This window comes from Phyllostomus hastatus, unplaced genomic scaffold, assembly GCF_019186645.2.
Source record: "Phyllostomus hastatus isolate PE091 unplaced genomic scaffold, TTU_PhHast_1.1 phas_scaffold_182, whole genome shotgun sequence".
NCBI lineage: Eukaryota > Metazoa > Chordata > Mammalia > Chiroptera > Phyllostomidae > Phyllostomus > Phyllostomus hastatus.
Genome location: NW_025334013.1, coordinates 25,959,435 through 25,977,291, shown reverse-complemented (window position 1 = coordinate 25,977,291; position 17,857 = coordinate 25,959,435). Strand labels below are relative to the sequence as shown.

General features: G+C 38.9%; 1 protein-coding gene across 22 annotated transcripts in view; it reads right to left on the bottom strand.

Moving 5' to 3' along the window:
* MACF1 (microtubule actin crosslinking factor 1) overlaps positions 1-17,857 on the bottom strand; it is a 325,507-nt gene that overhangs the window by 106,976 nt on the left and 200,674 nt on the right. For 17 of the 22 annotated variants that reach the window (XM_045859449.1, XM_045859456.1, XM_045859454.1 and 14 more), the window contains 7 exons: positions 9,422-14,857; positions 8,755-8,904; positions 7,297-7,512; positions 7,057-7,206; positions 4,588-4,821; positions 2,182-2,331; positions 1,047-1,280 (listed from right to left, as the gene is read on the bottom strand). In XM_045859449.1, coding sequence (XP_045715405.1) covers positions 1,047-1,280; positions 2,182-2,331; positions 4,588-4,821; positions 7,057-7,206; positions 7,297-7,512; positions 8,755-8,904; positions 9,422-14,857 — 6,570 coding nt within the window. The remainder of the gene's footprint in view (positions 1-1,046; positions 1,281-2,181; positions 2,332-4,587; positions 4,822-7,056; positions 7,207-7,296; positions 7,513-8,754; positions 8,905-9,421; positions 14,858-17,857) is intronic. The other 5 variants (XM_045859463.1, XM_045859464.1, XM_045859467.1 and 2 more) reach the window with 1 other exon arrangement.

Here is a 17,857-nt window from a genome sequence, read left to right as displayed (position 1 = left end):
GGTCTTAGATGATCAGCAGTTACAGGTTAAATCAAGAAGGAAATTTTCATGCTAAAGAAAAAGAAAAGCTCTAAGACTGGGTATAATCAGTGTTTGAACACACACACACAAAATGAGCATCTAAATATGTAGAAAAAATAATTATTTAAAATAATCTCTACATTTTGTCTACATCTTACTGCTTTAAAGTGGGGAGAGGGAGCAAATCCTAGGATTTAAAGGGCTTTATTTTATTAAGAGCCAGATGCCATAGTCCCATGGCATTGTTTCTAGGTATGCAAAAGTGACACACTGCTTGCTAGGGTAAGAGATAACACAGTAACACAGTCACACGCAATTACCTGGCTGCTCCTCCTAAGGGAAATACAGATTTCTCCTATCCCTTTCCCTGTCAAACAGAGCATTGAGTTCTGAAACTATTTTCTGACTCGTCAAGAATTTTAATTAACTAAAAAGGTTATGCCGAGTGACACATACATGTAGTTCAGAATTCATCTTCAGGTAACTTATTTCTCTTTTCTCTATCTCCCTGTTAGCATTAGAGTCCACAGCCAGACAAAGTATTCTGATTCAATCTGCCAGTGCAGAGTGGGGTGCAGAAGACATTCTCATAGGCTTGTCCCAGTGTGTCACGATTCCCGCTGAAACTACAGTGACAGCTTGGGGATGGTTATTTCCCCCAGCCCTCTTGGATTACCAGTCTAGATTCATGTAAGAAATATGCCATTTGCATTTTCCTCCCCAGGGTACAACCCTTCCTCACTAAATTCTTTTGGACATTTTCAGTTAGTCAGAATACTGAGTACACAGACAGCCGGATTTTTTTTTGCAATATGAACTCCCTACTAACTGTTCCTGACTTAAAGTTCTGAAGGATGTTTCTTGTAAAAAGAAAACACTGGCTCACCAACCCGCTCCTGAAATAGCAGCCCCTTTTCAGGATTCTATGCTTTGTGTAAGGCAGTTTTACCTCATGACCTTTCATTTGTGTAGGTACCAAAATTTCCTTTTTTGAGAAACACCAAGTACCATAGCAGTCTGGTTACCTTTTCAGTCTCCTGCTGTAAGGCTGAGGTCACTACTTCCTCCAGCTCCTTCTGGGCCACCCGTGTCCGTTCCTGGAGAGCCTCATATTGCTCCTTAGCCTGATGAAGTTTTTCCCGAAGAGCTGCCAACTCATCGGTGCTCAGCTTTGTTTGGTTCTCTTCTAGGAACCCTTCAACATCTTTGACAACACTGGCAAATGAGGTGGCATGATTCTGAATGTCGTCCTGTAAATCCTTAACACATGAAAACAGGGATGGCAGAGCCTTTAACTTCAGCATGCCTAAGACCTCCAATAGTATGAAGGTAGAATGGCTGGTATGACATACCTGCAACAGATGTATGTCCCTGACTATAATTTGCTTAAGGTTTAGATCTAAACCAATGCACATAATATATTTAAAAATATTTTTAATTAAGAAATTGTCTAATATTTAATTTTCTAAGCAAAATTTAAATTGAAGTTTCTGAGCAAATACTTAGTGAAGACAAAAAAAAAGGAGGCCCCATAAACATGGTGAATAGCAGAGATTTTTATTTTGTAATGAGTTATCCTCAAAGAGATCATTCTTCTATAAAAAAGAGTTGACAACAGGATTCTAGCTGAGTCAAGGCCTTTCTACTCTCCTTATCCTTACTGTAGGCTATTAAGAGCCAGCATGATATGGTACTGCCTAGTGTCCAGCCTCATCAACACTAATCTTCCTTTTTTGTTCTGTTCAGTCCAGCTGAACCAGCTTTCTTTCAATTCCAGAATATGTGGAGCTGGATCCCATTCCCACCTTAAGACAGATACATAGGCCTCTGCCTGCATATTCTCTTCCTACTTTTGCCCCTTCATGCTTTAACCACTATACATCTTTCATTTCTCAGTTTAAGTGACACTTCCTCAAAGTAATCTTTTCTGACATCCTAGACCAGGTTGGGTCTCTCTGTTGTATGTTCTCATTTATCCTTTATAGATATAATAGTTAATAATTATTTGTATATTTTTGTGATTATAATATTCTCTTTCACTAGACTGTAAGCATCATGTGAGCAGGGATATTTACCATTAGGTTGCTGCACCTGGCACAAGCAAGCCTTTATAAATATTCGTTGAAGGAATGCAAAAAAAATAAATGAACTCATACTGACCTTCAAGTCATTTTGGCACTTCTGCAAAGCAGAAAGATCCTGCTGGGTGGCTCTACTTTGGTGGCTCACCAATGCTCTTTCCGCCTGACCTACCCAGCTGCAAAGATCCTCCAGTTTCTGGTGACAAGTATGTTGCTGTTTCTGCAGGGTCTAATTAAAATGTAAAAGGGCCAAAAGACTATTAATAATTCTCATTTTACCAAGAAAAGATAACTCCCTAAAATATAAAACAAGGTTATAACTCAAGGATGGAAAAGTTGGTGGGAGACTAGAACAGGAAAAAGCACAGAAATCATATTTAGAAGGCTCCCCTTATCTGGACAATCTGTCGATCTGGGTGTATGGTCTGGATTACAAACAGGGTTAATTTCAAATGAGAATGCTCCCAGGTTTTGGTTTGGGAGCTCTTTTACCAGACTGCTGTTATCATCCTTAGAAATGGGGAACAGAGAGCCAGATGCTTGAAATCCATAGATGATAATGGTGATGATAACCAATTATTGGTTCTGATCATTTCCTCTACCAGAACCAGAGGAGGTGCAATAGATTAGCCAAAATACGGAAAATTAGAAGGATTGGACTAGGAGGGAAAAAGTCAAGAAACTGGACAATTCATAAACTAATTGAGCTTCTTATATAATTTAGTTGACTTTGTAAATCAAAGGTCTTGCAAATGCAGCAGACACCTGCTAAAATGGAGTGATTGTATTTGCCAGGCATGAGAGGCTTGTCTATTTTAAGAAGGAAACTGCCCAAGATTAGCAACTGGCTCAGATCTTCAGGTGTCTGTATAGATATCAAAGAGAAAAGCCAAGCCCAAGGGGAGGGAGGAAATATGTTTCTGTGCCTGATCCTTGCTCCAGATCTCATCTCAGTTGCCTGACACTGAAGCACCTGATTGAGCAATTGAGCATGATGTGTTCTCCTGACCACCCTTCTAAAACCATTTTCCATCAGGTTCTACCTTCTGATGGCGTTTTAGTCACCTGCACTTACAAACAGGTGCCCAAACTGGCCCTCTCTCCCCCTCTTTAGCACAAATAGAAGGGCTCTGGAAGAGAACTCCTAAGAGTTCTTCAGCTGTAAAACGGGATCTTCATGGGTTAGGATGGGTGCAGACTGAATCTGAAAAAAGCAAAGCAAACAAGTTAACACACAGACATATACATGCATTCAGGGAAAATATATAGAGAAGCAGAACATTTTTGACAATAACAATGTTAATAAACATTGTGAAATTAATTATGTGCTCAGAGAGAATGTTCACATGCAGTTGTATCACCTGCTGCAGTTCAGGGGCCTACCCTGGATCTGGGCTGTGTCTTAAGGTGGCACAGACCAATGCTATTTCATTAACTGTCCATAGGCCACAGCTACACCATGCTATATAAATTCCTAAGTGAGGACATTGCAAATTTTCAGATTTGGAAAGTAACTTAAAGTATTCCACTAGTATTTTATTTCATTTTCAATGGAGCTGAAACAACTAAGCAGTAATAAAAGACATATGGAACTGACTAACCTAATTTCCTTAAAACCTGACTCAAAAGCTCAATTCTACTTTGCACAATATTTAATGAAGCAGACCCTGAGATGAAGTTGCTGGTGATAATGACACTTCTAATATCTTCTTATTGAATTCCCATTTATTATTAAAAGAGCAGAAATGGCCCAAGCATCATTCTTGGTATTCTAAGGTTATGTTACCATTAATGCAATTATGTTGAGTTTTGCAAGAAGAGGGCTGCAACGGAAGGTAGTAGGATGGTTAGTACTTTTCCCCCCAAAATGTATTATTCCTGTTTCAACACATGGTTTTCCCTGATTGCATATGCAGTGGGCACTACAGTGTAAAGAAAGGTGCTAGATAATAATAGTGATTTAAGAGGTGCTAAAAATCAATATGATTCTGATAAAAATTTCCTTGTCAGCTGTTGGAAAGTTGTCAAGGAATTTCAGTATTAGTCATCTGAAAAGCCCCAGAATAAAACTGATTTCAAAACAATTCTTCTCAAGAGATCAGAGTATCTAAATATTCTTAAGAGCCTTAAGAAGAATGCTAAGGGACAAAAAAGGGCTGTGAATATGACTTTCATTTGAAAGGCAGAGACAATGAGACACAGTGAAGGGAGAGTCTTATTTAAAAGAAAATATCTGTACATGTATACACATGTAAACAACATATATTCTCTCTCTCACACACACACACACACACACACAAAACCAAAAACATGGCAAGAAAAACAGAACAGCTGCCTCCTGGACCAGAACCAAGCTGGCTTGAATGAAATTTCAAAATTGGTAAACACAGGTTCCTGGAATCATGGTAGATATATCTTAGCCAGAAAACCCAAACGCACGACATTCCAAAAGACATATTGAGCCCAGATGCTGGTTCAGTCTGACCTTGACCAGGGCTGCCTGCTCCGTTTGTTGAAGATGACCCTGCAAGGCATTCATCTGAGCTGCAGTCTGTTCCACAAGGTCCTGGAAAGACCTCTGCAGTTCACTGAGAAGCCTCAGCATCTGTCGGTTCTGCTGAGGGGACAAGTCCTGAGCGTGCTCGGAGACAAAGAACTGAGTATCAAAAGCAAGAGCATCCAGCTGAGATTTCCTTTCAGCCGTGCGCTGTTGCAAATCCTAAATTAAAGTAGGGAAAAGAAAAAAAGAGAGAGAAAAAGAAAGAAATGAAACTTTTAATTCTCTATTGAAGCAGAGGCTGTTGGTTTTAATCAACATAATTATTGAGAGGTTAATTTCCTATATTTTTACAATTGACACTGATAATTTCTAGAGTCAAATCACCACTAGAAGTCTCTCTCACGTCTGGTCTCTCCACACTCATAAATTATAATTAGGTTTCCTTTACTGTATATTGATTTCCAAATGCAGCAAGCTTTTATTTATTTATGTTAACAGGACTATACTAGAGCTAATGTTAGATATCTATAAAAACAATTTTTTAAGGTTTGGAAAGTATATAACATGAATTTCTGGTCTGAGATATATCTGCCTAATTGTATTTTCTTAGGTTAAAATGTATTTGTGTTTGTCCAACAGTGAGTTAGTAATAGGTGAGAGGTGGGAAAATATTCAATTCATTTGTTTATTCAATTTAAATTTGATTTTTACAGTAAACAGTGTTGCTTATACATTTTATAACTGTAAAGGATTACAGCCAGACTTTCTTATATATAGTTACATTGCTCCCATAAACCAGTAAAAAGTGCCTGAACACTACAATGATCTATTTTCAGATAATTAAAAGCATGTAATTTTTCCACAAAAATTTAGTGACCATCAGCTGTAATACTGGAGCTGTAAAAACAATTAATAAATCTACATCTTTATTATTATGAAATTGAGAGCAGTCAGTAACGCCACAAAGCAGGCTGGGGGGCGGGGGTTGTGGGGATTTATCATTAGATCATGCTTCCTTCAACTGTGAACACAGCAATCTGGGAAACTATCACTAGGAAACAAGGCTTTGATTGTGGCTCTCTTCCCATAAAATAATTCATATAACTTATAACAGGGGAGAAACCAATGCAGGAAATGTTATGTGTTTTTATATCTCATACTATATCACAGGGATTTTTCTCACTCCCCCTCCCCCGTTCCATATTTAAATCATTTTTAAATTTTTCAATTATAGTTGACATACAATAATATATTAATTTCAATCATACACCCCAGTGCTGAGACATTATATAATTTACTAAGTGATCATATTGATAAATCCAGTAGCCATCTGACACCACACATAGTTCTTAGAATATTACTGACTATGTTTCCTATGCCGTACTTCACATTCCCATAACTATTTGGTAACAACCAATTTGTTCACCCTTGCTTCTTTATCATACCCTGTCAGTGAACATTCTGCTACTCATTCCCCCAGTCATATCTTGGATGAAAGGGTATGAAAGAAGAAGGCAGGTCAATTCTTGCAAGATAAAGAGGAATGAAGTTGTATACAAGGAGCCTGACCATGGACAGACCTTTGTGTCTGCTTAAGACTAGGGAAAAGGGAGAGGATGGAACAAAAGGAGAAGAAATCTTTGGTTCTGCGCTTTTTTAAAGAGTTTAAGGAGAGGGGTATCTATAGCACACAGCATACAAACCTGTGTAATACCTAATAGTATCTTAAGTATAACACCCCCAAAAGGGACAATGTTGGGGGGAACCCTCTGGCTCATACGTATCTCAGAGTCTGTATTTTTCTCTCACTGATTTAAGAAGTATCAATTAACTTGGGGCTAACAAGAAGAAAAGCATCTCTCTAGATCAGAGGTTGATAATCTACAGTCCCTGGCAAAATCTGCCTGTCACATTTTGTAAATCAAGTTTTATTGTAACATATCCAAATCATTTATATACCACCTAATGGCTGCTTTCATGTTTCAAAAGCAGAGCTGAGTGGCTGCCACAGAAATGGGCCATTTGTATATGACCTATAAGACCTAAAATATTTACTATCTGGTCCTTTACAGCAAAAGTTTTCCAAGCCATGATCTAGACCACAGTCCAAAAATTCTCCTGAAATTGATATGTGTACACAGGATTAGATATTGAGCAAAATAGAAAGGCACAGGTATTAGACACTCAGTAATAAAGAGGCCATTTGATAATAACAATAGGCCATTCTGTAGACTCTCTCAAGAATAGCTGAAAGGAAAAATAATCATAATCTGTAAAGCTCCAGAGGTCTGATAACCTAAAAAACTAAACATAGCAGACTTTATTACCTCTGAAATGGAAAATCAGACTTTCTAGGAAAGATGAGTACAGATACCGGTTTCTGTAGCAGGAAAATAAACTTGATACAACTCAAAAAACAAATGAAACATGCTTGAGAAGGAGTGAAGAGTTTACCTCATACTGTTGTAGACACCGACTCAGGCTGTTGGCATCCGTTTCACTGTTGTATTCCTTGCTATTCAGAGTAAGATTGGTATTGTCAACCCAGGCTCTCAGATCTTGAAGTTTGCTTTCTAGCTGTTCATGTTGATCTAACACTCTAGTCTAAAAAAAATAATAAATGGCAAATTATATTAAAAAATCACCAAGCCAACCCAGAGTTTGCAAGCCTTGTGAATAAAAACAGGAAATTACCTTTTTCACTTCCACGGTATCCTGGAGGTGGAGCAGTCTGGAACTCCAGGTGTCCCTCACGGAGTTGAGGGACTTTTGAAGGTTCTTGGCATCTTTCTCTAGAGCCTTCAACAGCTGAGCAGGGACTTCTTGAGGCTGGCTGATGATAATCTGATGCACACACTCCAATTCCTGGCTCACCAAGGTGGACAGATCCTTTAGCTCCTTGTCTAATACCTGAGAGGATAAAGTAGAGTTACTTCCAAAATCAAGTCACTAGAAATCTTGTTATACAAGAATCTGCTGTGAACACATTTTTCTCTCACCTCATGCCTATACAAGTTTCAGGGTTTCTGAAATGTTTTTATATATATTCATTAGTTTATTTGATTCTCACAATCACTAATTCTTGAGGTAGGCTGAGTAGATATTATAATTCTGGATTTATAGAAAAGATGCCTCAGCACTTAAATGTAAAATGTTTTGGTCTGAGGTTACCCAGACAGTAAGCAACAAACCGGGACCTGGATTCAGGTTTTCTGACTCTCAGCAGTGTTCCTTCCACTACAATTTACTGCCTAAGAATGTCATTATGCAAAGTAAGTCAATCAAAAGGACAACTCCCACTCCAAATTCCATGGAGTCAGAACCAAAGAACATAAAAATATCCCAAGCCAGGCTTCCCACTCAACTAGTCTACAATATTCTGATCTTCAATAGAGAAGCCAGAAATAAGCCACGGAGAGCTAGGTAGTTCTTCTGAGCATCAACCTTACTTTTCCTTCAGCCACCCTACCCAAGGTCACACTCTGGATATGAGAGAACTGGTAAACCTCTGCAATCCCTGCCCTTACTGTGACTCCAATCTTGTGATCACTCTTAACCTCAGGTTTCAGTGAAAGCTCCTCTTCCTCCCTCTCAAGGGTGTCTAATTCTACGTCTCCTCTAACTTCAAGTTCTCCTTTTCTACCTCTTCTTTTCTCCTCAGACCCCAAATCTACTCAATACATTGATTCTCTTTCAGTCCACCCCCTTTAACTACTGCCCTACCTCCTTCCTTGCCTGCGCTACCAAGCTTCTAGAAAGAATGATCTACATTAACTGTCCCCACCTCCTAACCTCCCGTTTATTCTCATGGCAACCTAGTCCACCAAACCATTACACTGAAAATGTTTTTATCAAAGTCACTAGTGACTTTCAAGTGCTAGCCCTCCTTTTAGTCCTCATTGTACTCGGTCTCCCCATTATAATTAACACTGCAGACTACTCCTTCCTTGAGCCTGTTCTGCTGTGGTTTTTGTGAGACCAGTATTTCGTGGTGTTCTTCAGAGATCTCCAGCTATGTCTTTCCAATCTATTTTTTGTTCTTTCTATGGTGGTGTTTTATATGGTGGTGTTTTGGACATGTTTTTCTTCCATTCTAGTCTCTATTTCCTCCAAGCTGGAGGGCCTGGAGGAAGGAAGACTCTGGAAACCCACCTTGGCCTGACATAGTAGATCCTGTAGCTCTTTCAGGTTACACTCCACAGGTTGAATCTGTTTGGTCCTCATTTCAATGTCTCGTAAGAGAGACAGATAGGATACCAGCTTCTCATCATGCTCTAGACAGAGTCGTCGGTTAAATATATTCTGTGGAGCCAAAAAGACAATTCACTCAGACCTAACATACTCCTTTAAGTCTGTTTTTTAAAACAGGCTGTAGCTTACTGATAAATTGAAATTTTTACTACACTTAGGGTGGGATGAAATAACACACGTTATTTTACTTATGTCCTCTCAAATCCATAGACAAAAAGTGATTTTATTAACTTCCTGAGGGAAGAGACTCATAATTATCAATCTGTCAGCACCCTTTTAGCAAAATTTCCCAAACCTAGCACCACCACAGTATCTCAAATTAGCTCCATTATTAGTTTTTATATTAAAATCTTTTCAAATTTCAGAAAGAGGGTCAGAGTCTTTGCCCAATTTTCCAACAACTGTATTAAAAACAGATAATGGTAAACTAAGTTTAGCCATACCCTTAAATGTATGTAGGTATATAATTACATATATATGTAAACTCAGTATCCAGTGAAGAGTTAGCATTAAACCAGTTATATCTTAAAAAAAATATACAAACATAACACACCACTGGGTAACTTACTTTAGTGGCTCTGGAGGGCTCCGTATTTACAGCCTCATTTTCCTCTCCCTTGGGTGTAGTTAGGAAGGGAGTCTGTTCACTGCCAGGGCTTTCTCTGAGCTTTTCTTCTAGTGTCTTCTCGTCCATCTTCATTGCAGGACTTATGAGGGGCACTGTCTTTTCCCCACTTGTGTCTGGAATAGTGGGACTTATGGTGTCACCCTGCTGCCCTGTACTGTCTTTCTGAGAAACATCTTTAAACAATTTCTCTGGAAGAAGGGGCATTAAGACACTGGGAACTCTCTGAGTCACTTCACCTTCAAAGGACCCTGCATCTGCACCTGTAACTATAGGATTTGACATTTCTAGAAATTTCTGTCCAGTTACCTTCTGAGTCATTACAATTTCAGATTCAAGAATTCCACAAAGTTCACTATCACTTCTGCCGTCCTGATGATGAAGGTCCCTTCTGACTTCTTTTGGGTCTACTCTAGAAACTATAATTTCTTCAAATTTAAGAGCTTTTATTGAGTCAAAAGGTACTTCTTGGTACAATTTTTCTTTATATTCATTAGATGAGCAAATCAAATCTTTGGTTTCCTTAGTCTTAGAAGTAGCACAGGAATCTTTATAATAGTTGGTCTCCTGTCTGGTAATTCCTTGGAAAGACTGGTCTGTTTTGGAAATTCGGGATGTGTCTGCAACTTGGGATTTTCCAACTGATTCTTGGTAGTGCAATCCTTTAGGTCTTGGGGTCATAGAAGAGAATGGTTCACTCTGGGCCCTACTTGTAATTTCTTGAAATAAATTTTCTTCTGGTTTTAAAGTCAAGCAGACGCTTAGATTTTTGACTTCTTCATTGACCTGGTTAGAGTTGAAAAATGTTAAAGCATCTTGATTTCTTATAGAAATTCCTTTGGGTACTGTTGGGGAAGAAGAGTCTTCAGCTTTACATAGAATAGAAGATTCCAGTTCTCTATCACCTGTTTTCCCTTTTTCATTTATGGTAATTTCCACTGATTGACTCTTTATACTGGAGTCATGGTCAGATCTAGTGGCAGTTTCTTGGTTCAAATTTTCTTCTGAAAGAACTGTTGATTTGCATGTTTTGACACTATCTTCTATAATTATCTCCTTCTCCTCTCTCTTCCTTTTTTCCCTGGTATTAATTGGTTTCTGCATAATCTGCTCACTCAGCAATTTGCCTGAAGTTTCACAATTTGATTCTTGTGCTTCTGAAATAATTTCTCTTTGGTTTTCCCTTATTTCTTCATGATCTAACCCCAACACAGACCGTTTCATTTGAGAAATAATTCCTATTTGTGACACTTTTTCCTGCTCTTCGTTCATATTTTTTTCCATGTTGTTCCTAGCCACCTCTTTGAGTTTAAAATCACGAACTTCTGAGTGGGGGTGTGTCACTGAACCTTGGTCCAATGATTTGCCTTTACATTTGCTAGGAATTAAGATACTGACAGACTCATTAGCATCTAGAGAAGCTCTCCTCTTATCTTGACCCTTCCACTCCAACTCTTTTAATGAAATTCCCCTGCTCTTTTTCGCCTGCTCCCCATCAGAAACTCTTTTAACCTTTTCTTGTGCAGACTGAGTTCCAATTTGAAATAATTTCTCACTTTCTTCATTACCACAACTCATTTCAGCAGTCTGATTAGAAGTAATTAACATCTCCTTTCTTAGAAATTCCTTCTTTAATTCACATACTTCAATTCCATCTGGCTTTTCAATCTGAGCCCTATGAGCACTGGACTCTAAAGCATCTATTTCTATCAAAGTTGCCAGTTCAGGGCTGATAAATCTTTTCTCAATAGCTTCCTTTAAAGTCACTCTTTGATCATTAAATATATCAACGATTCCTCCACTTAGTACCTGATGAGATGCAATAATTCTGACCATGTTTTCATCTACCAATTTCTGTTCCAAAGCTGATGCTAATGTCAGTCTTTGTCCTGTGGCAGTATCTATGATTCCCCCAGTATTTGCCTGAGCTTCCAGAACTTTCAGTGTAGATGCAAAGTCTACTTTTCCCAACTGGGTTGCTTGAGACAATGTAAGTACTTTGTCACTCACTCCGTCTTTAATGTCTGAGAAGGGAATTACTTCTAGATATCTCTGTCCAGATTCAATATCAATCTTACATTTCTTTATTAATTCTGAATAGGGAACAACTCTGTAATTCTCAGGATCTACGATCCCATGCATCATTCCTGAAGAAAACATAGCTTTATTAATTAATAGCCCTTCTTTTTTAGCTTCTGCTAAGGTCAATCTCTGGCCAGAAATGAGATCCACAAAGTTTCCAGTCAAGGCCTGAATTTCTTGAATTTCTTTTTTCAAGTCTGGGGTAACGAGATCTAATTTTATAGCTTCAGAGAGGGAAATAGTTTCTTCGGTTTCAGGGTGAAAAAACTGATGGAGGCTTAAGTTCTCAACTTTTTTGAGTTGTTTGGCTAAGTCTTCATCAATGATGCCATTTTTAAAGGCATTATCAACAGAAAGTCTCATCCCAGATATATGGTGAATGATACCTCCATCTATCACCTGCCTAGTCAACAACTGAATGGCCTCCTCTCTCTCTAAAAGTCCTCTGTCGATGGACTGCATAACTGTTAGAGGGGCCTTGCTATCAGGGTCCATAATTCCAGTTGTTTCCATTTGTAAGCTAATTAATCTCTCCCTAACTGCTTTTTCAGCATCTCTGCCTTTGGAAGCTTTCTCCAGATTTATAAGCTCTGTCTGGTCAGCACTGTCCACCAAGCCAAGATTTAAGGCCAAAGTCACTGAAACCTTTTTGCCTCGTTTCAGGTCAATGATTCCACCAGTCACCACCTGCCCCTCTAAAATTCTGGTGGCTGTCTGTGTGTCAAGAAGTCCAAGTGCAACTGCTTCCTTCACAGAGCAGAGTGTGTGGGTACGGGGGTCTAATACACCACTAATAGCTTTGTCTGCCATGAGGACATTATGTAATAATTTCTCATCCATCAGACCTTCATTGATGACTTCTTCAGTTGTCAAAGATTCACAAGTCTGAGAGTCAAAGAAACCCCGAAACATGTTCAGTTTTCCCATAAGTTTCACAGCAGTGTGACTGGGCACAATGCCTCGGGCTATTGCTTCATTCAGTAAGAGCTGTTGACCTGTTTGCTCATGAAAGATACCACCATCTAGTAATTGTGCAGATAATATATTTAAGGTAGCTTCTTCAAGCAAGTCTGAAGACTGACTGCATGACAAGGAAGTTTCACTACCATGATCCACCTCATCTGTCTCTTCTAACATCATCGTACTACCACCCACAATGTTTTGTTCTTCTGGACTTTGTTTATGGACATCTTTACCCAAAAATGTTTCACTTAAGACTTTCTTTTTGTCCAGAGAATGAATATTCATGTCATCTTCAGACTTGAGTTCCAAATCTAAATCTAGAGTTTTCTTTACTTCAAATTGTGACTTTTTGCTTTGGGGTTTTATGAGAGGCCTTCCAGTTTCACCTGGAATATGTTCAATTTCAAGTGTGTTTGCTTGTTTTTTATGACATATAATGGAAGTCTTTCCAAGAGTCTGCCATTCTTCCTTTGGTGTTTCAACAGAAAAAGGATCTTTGTCCACCACTGAGGTCGCATCTTCTGCTTCCTCATGGGGTACTGTAAGGAGAAATCCTCTGTTGATGTTTTCTCTGGTAGACACTTCTGTTAGGTCTTCCTTTTTGGTATTTATTAACTGCCTTTTAAACTCTGATTTAACTTGACCTATGACCTTCAAAGTATCAACATTTGGATTTCTCATGTTTTGTTCCACTACAAACAGGTCTTTTTCAGGGTTTTCTACAGAGGAACCTTCTGTTGCTACAATAGTCTTTTCGCCTTCTGCTTCAGTGTGATTTGCCTGATCAGGGTATTCCTTGCATGGAGAAGAGTGGAACTCATGTGGCCTCACAGCTGGCCTATCACAGAAAGTTTCTGTGATTTTCACATTTGACCATTCTTGTAATTCTTTGGGAGTTTCTAGTCTCTGATGTCCAATTCCAAATACTTCTAGAGTACTTGGATGGTATTCACCTTTTGCTGTTAGTTTTTCTATCAGCTCATTGTCCAGCAGGAGCAGCCTCTGTCCATTCCGCACATTAATATAGCTGTGAGTCATCAGTTGAAACAATAGCTTCTCGCTATGGCTTGCCATGCCCTCAGTTTGGCCCTTCTTGCACAACAGACCTGATGCTCCAGGATTAATGTTCACTTTGCTCTGTTCTGACGAATCTGCTAATAGCATGTGGGGCATCACATCGGGTATGCAAATTGATTGTAAGTTATTGGCAAGATCTTTGTCCAACATACCATTTTCTACTGCTTTTTTCCAGGACCAAATCTCTGTGGTTGCTGGTAGAAACAGAGCTTCAATGTGTTGTCGTCCATGAAGGATTTTATGAGCTAGCTCAGTAGACACAATGCCTTGCTCCAAGGCATCTGTAATTGGGAGGATCTCTCCAGATTCAGGCCATAGGAACCCCATGAACGACCAAAGGGACTCCAGAATCACAAGGGCAATCTTAGCAGCTACTAGATCATTGCTCACTGCTTCATCTATTGTCAGCCTATGGCCAGTGACAGTATCTATGATGCCACCTGTCTGAAGCTGCCTTATGAGAATAGCACAGGCCATATCTTGGTCAATCAAATTATGTCTTACAGCTTCTTCTACTGTAAGTCTGTGTCCTGTTCTTGGATCTACTATGCCACCAGCAAAGAGTTGAGCTTCCAGCAGCCTGACAGTGACCTCCCTATCTATTAGGCCTTCCTGAACTGCACGGAAAATGCTAACTTTCCGGCCTGATTTCAAGCTCACCATTCCCCCTGCCAATTGCTTGACAGGCAACAATTTCAGTCCTGATTCTTGGTGGACAATACATCTCTGCATCAGATCCAGCAAACCGATTTTCTCAGCTGTGTTGGGGTCTATCAAATTCTTGGATAATCTCAGGTGAGACTCTAACTCTGAGTGAAGCCATTCAGAAATGAGGCCCTGGTGAAAAGCCTCCTCTAAGTTAATACAGTTCTCATTAAGGAAGACACTGAAACCTCCAGTTGCCAGGTGAGCTTCTAAGATTTTCAGTCCAACTCTCTCACTGATAATGTTCTTCTCAATTGCTTCCACTACAGAAAGAGGGCCTTTGCTCTCAGTAAGCCTGCTTACTAAGGACAGAGCATCCTGTAGCTGCTGGAGCTGCTGGTATAGCTGGTGACTAATAAGATTTCTGGCTAGGCCCTCCTCCAAAGAGAGCTTTTCACTGGTCTCAGGGGCAATGAGGCCCGACATGATAACCTGGGATTCCAGGAGCACAAGGCCTGTGTCATGGTCAATGAGGCCCTTTTGCATGGCTCTGAAGATGGGAAATATCTCCACTGTGCCTAGGTCAATCACCCCAGCAACTGCTCTGCAACCCTGAAAGAAAAAAATGAAAAAGAAAACTCAATCAGAGAAGCACAAGTGTTGAAAGGAGTCATTCAAAGAACTATACTACAGGGCAGGCCAAAAGTAAGTTTATAGTTGTGAGTACATGAAACACAGAGTTTATTTTTGTATCACTAATTATTGTATTATTTTCCATATGCACAACTGTAAACCTACTTTTGTCCCAACCTGTATGTCAAATTCTGACCACAAGAAAAACCCAGCCTAGGAATAGCCCCACCAATAGTAAGAAATAGTCTGAAGCCTGGTAGTGTTAATGCTAAAAAATGTTTTTTCTAAACTGCAGAACATTTAATGTGGCCAGAAGTTTACAGATTACTTGAAGAATGACAGCATTAAGCATATCTGAATGACAAGCTCTACAAAGCTGCAAGCAGTGAGAGTGGGAAAACAGCTATTTCTAAGACAAATGCACTACAAAGGTTCTTAAAACCCATACCATTCCCCTAAAATGAGAATTCAACCCCATATAACCACTTCTCAGTGTTGAAACCCATGTAGAAGACTCTTAAAGTAGCACCTCCCTGCTGATCAGTTCAGCAGGATCAGCCCACAGGATTAGAAGAGAGATTTAGCCAAACAAGAGCTGTGTATCTCAGTGAAGGGCCCTGTGTATATTACTCAAGCAGCTATTTAGTAATTGGGGCAGTCATACTCTTGGTGGCTAATGCTAGCACTTGCCAAGGCTCTGAGTTAAATTAGCTCTAGGAATTGGAAGTAGCAAGTCAAACAAAGACAAGACTGGAGACCTTGCCTCTGGAACTACTAGTAACCTTTTTTCTAGTCCAGGCTAGAATGAGTAGTAACCACCATGATTACAACTACTACTTGTTGGGCACTTAACATATTTATTGAGCACTAACATTTAAGCCTCACAACAATCCTAAAAAGAGAATTGGTTTAACCTTTAGTTTGCAGGTAAGAAAATGAGACATGGAGAGAGGTTAAGTAACTTGTTCAAGATCACCAAACTGGTGAGTTCCAGGATTAAATAAAAATCTGACTAAATCTTGGGCTGTTATACTGCCTTCACACTCAGATCTAGAAGAGCATAAAGGATAAGTACAGTAGAGTTAGCATTTTACATAGGAGTTGGGCTCTGAAGTGAGTGAATATGGCAAACCTTATATTGTCTAATTTATCCTTGCAAAAAAAGCCTAAAAGCAGCTCCTTGCCTTTTATTACAAAATGATGGTATTCAGAAATTAAATCATTCAAGTGTTTTACCACTTACAACACTTCATCACTCTCCAACTTTCTAGTTCTTCTTGTTCACATCTTCTCTAGGTGGTTTTATCTTGTCCTTTTTCAGTCAGTATTATTGGGTTAGCCAAAATGTTTGGTTTCTTTTTCATATGATGGTTCTAGTAGCACTTAGTTGTCTTTAACTTCATTCGAAACAATTTTGTTAGACTGTATTGTTACAACTGTCATAACAACATGCACTTAAAAAAATTATTAAAGTTGGTGAATTTTTGTGTACCTGTTTTAGTACTGAAGATGAAAAAAATAAGCAACATTTTTGGCATATTATGCTTTATTATTTCAAGAAAGGTAAAATGCAAGTGAAATGCAAAAAAAAAAAAAAAGATTTGTGCAGTGTATGGGAGAGGTGCTGTGACTGATCAAATGTGTCAGAAGTGGTTTGTGAAGTTTCACGCTGGAAATTTCTCGCTGGAAGATGCTCTATACTCAGGTAGACCAGGTGAAGTTGATAGTCATCAAAACGAGATATTAACTGAGAACGATCAGTGTTATACAACGTGAGAGATAGCAGACATACTCAAAATATCCAAATCAATAGTTATTGGTGAAAATGAAAAATGTGTCTTTATTTTACATAAAAAAACACACGAACTTTTTGGCCAACCCAATAATTTCTTATCCTTATTTAACTCTTTAACTTACTCACGGAGGATCTTGTTTAAGCAACTGCCAAGCACTTCCCTGACTCCTAACTAATGCATTTCATTTTTGCCTAAGTGAGAAGTAAGCACCACAGGAACAGGTACAATATTTTGTCCATTCGGGGTCTAGGAACAGTACCAGCAGTTCAACAAATATTTTATGAATAAATAATTGACAAATACTAAAAAAAATCCTTTGAATCATTAACCTATAAAACACTCACTGAGGATTTCAAGCTTGATTAATGGCACACTGTAAGAGATGCAGAACGGATAGCAAACGAGGGGACAGATTTGGTTCACTTCATCTCACTGTATTTGCTCAAATAATGCCAACAACTGACAAATTTTCCACACTATTTGAAATATTATGTTATTCCCCATCCCTCTTTGTTTTCGGACCCAGACTATAAAGTTTAACTTGCATAAGGTAAATGAGTGTTATGTGAATCTATTAGGTATCTGTTCTATAGAGATTGAAGGAAAAATCACATGGCCAAATGACTCTATTAAGATAAATGAAAAGCTCCTTTGACAAAATCCATGTAAGGATTACTCAGAGGCAGACAATATGACAAAGAAAAAGATTCTTTTGTGAACTTCTAATTTCTTCTGTGAGATTCACCGAGTCTCAGAATACTGATATTGAAGAAAGGCCTGGAATCTAGCCAAAGAGAAAAGACTACACACCATTCCTTCCAACACCCTCATAACTAGAGGATAAGCAGGAAGCACTGAGCTGAGAAATAATGCAGAGAAATACATTTCAGTACACCAAACATAGGCATTCTGATCTAAACAAGCAGAAAAAGACACAGGGAGAGGAGAGAAGAAAACATAAAAGGCTTCTACTTACCAAAGTTGCAGGGCACGCCTTGGGCAGATAAGAGATAGAGCCTTATGGAGCAGCTCAGCCGTATCGCACACACAGTGTAAGCTTGGTGTTAGCGTCCAGCATGCGACTGTTTTTTTTTGTTTGTTTGTTTGTTTGCAAAAAAAGAACCCCAAACAGGTCGTCCTCTTTTCCCTTTGTGCATTTGTGCTTAAACTCCAAAGGGTTAGT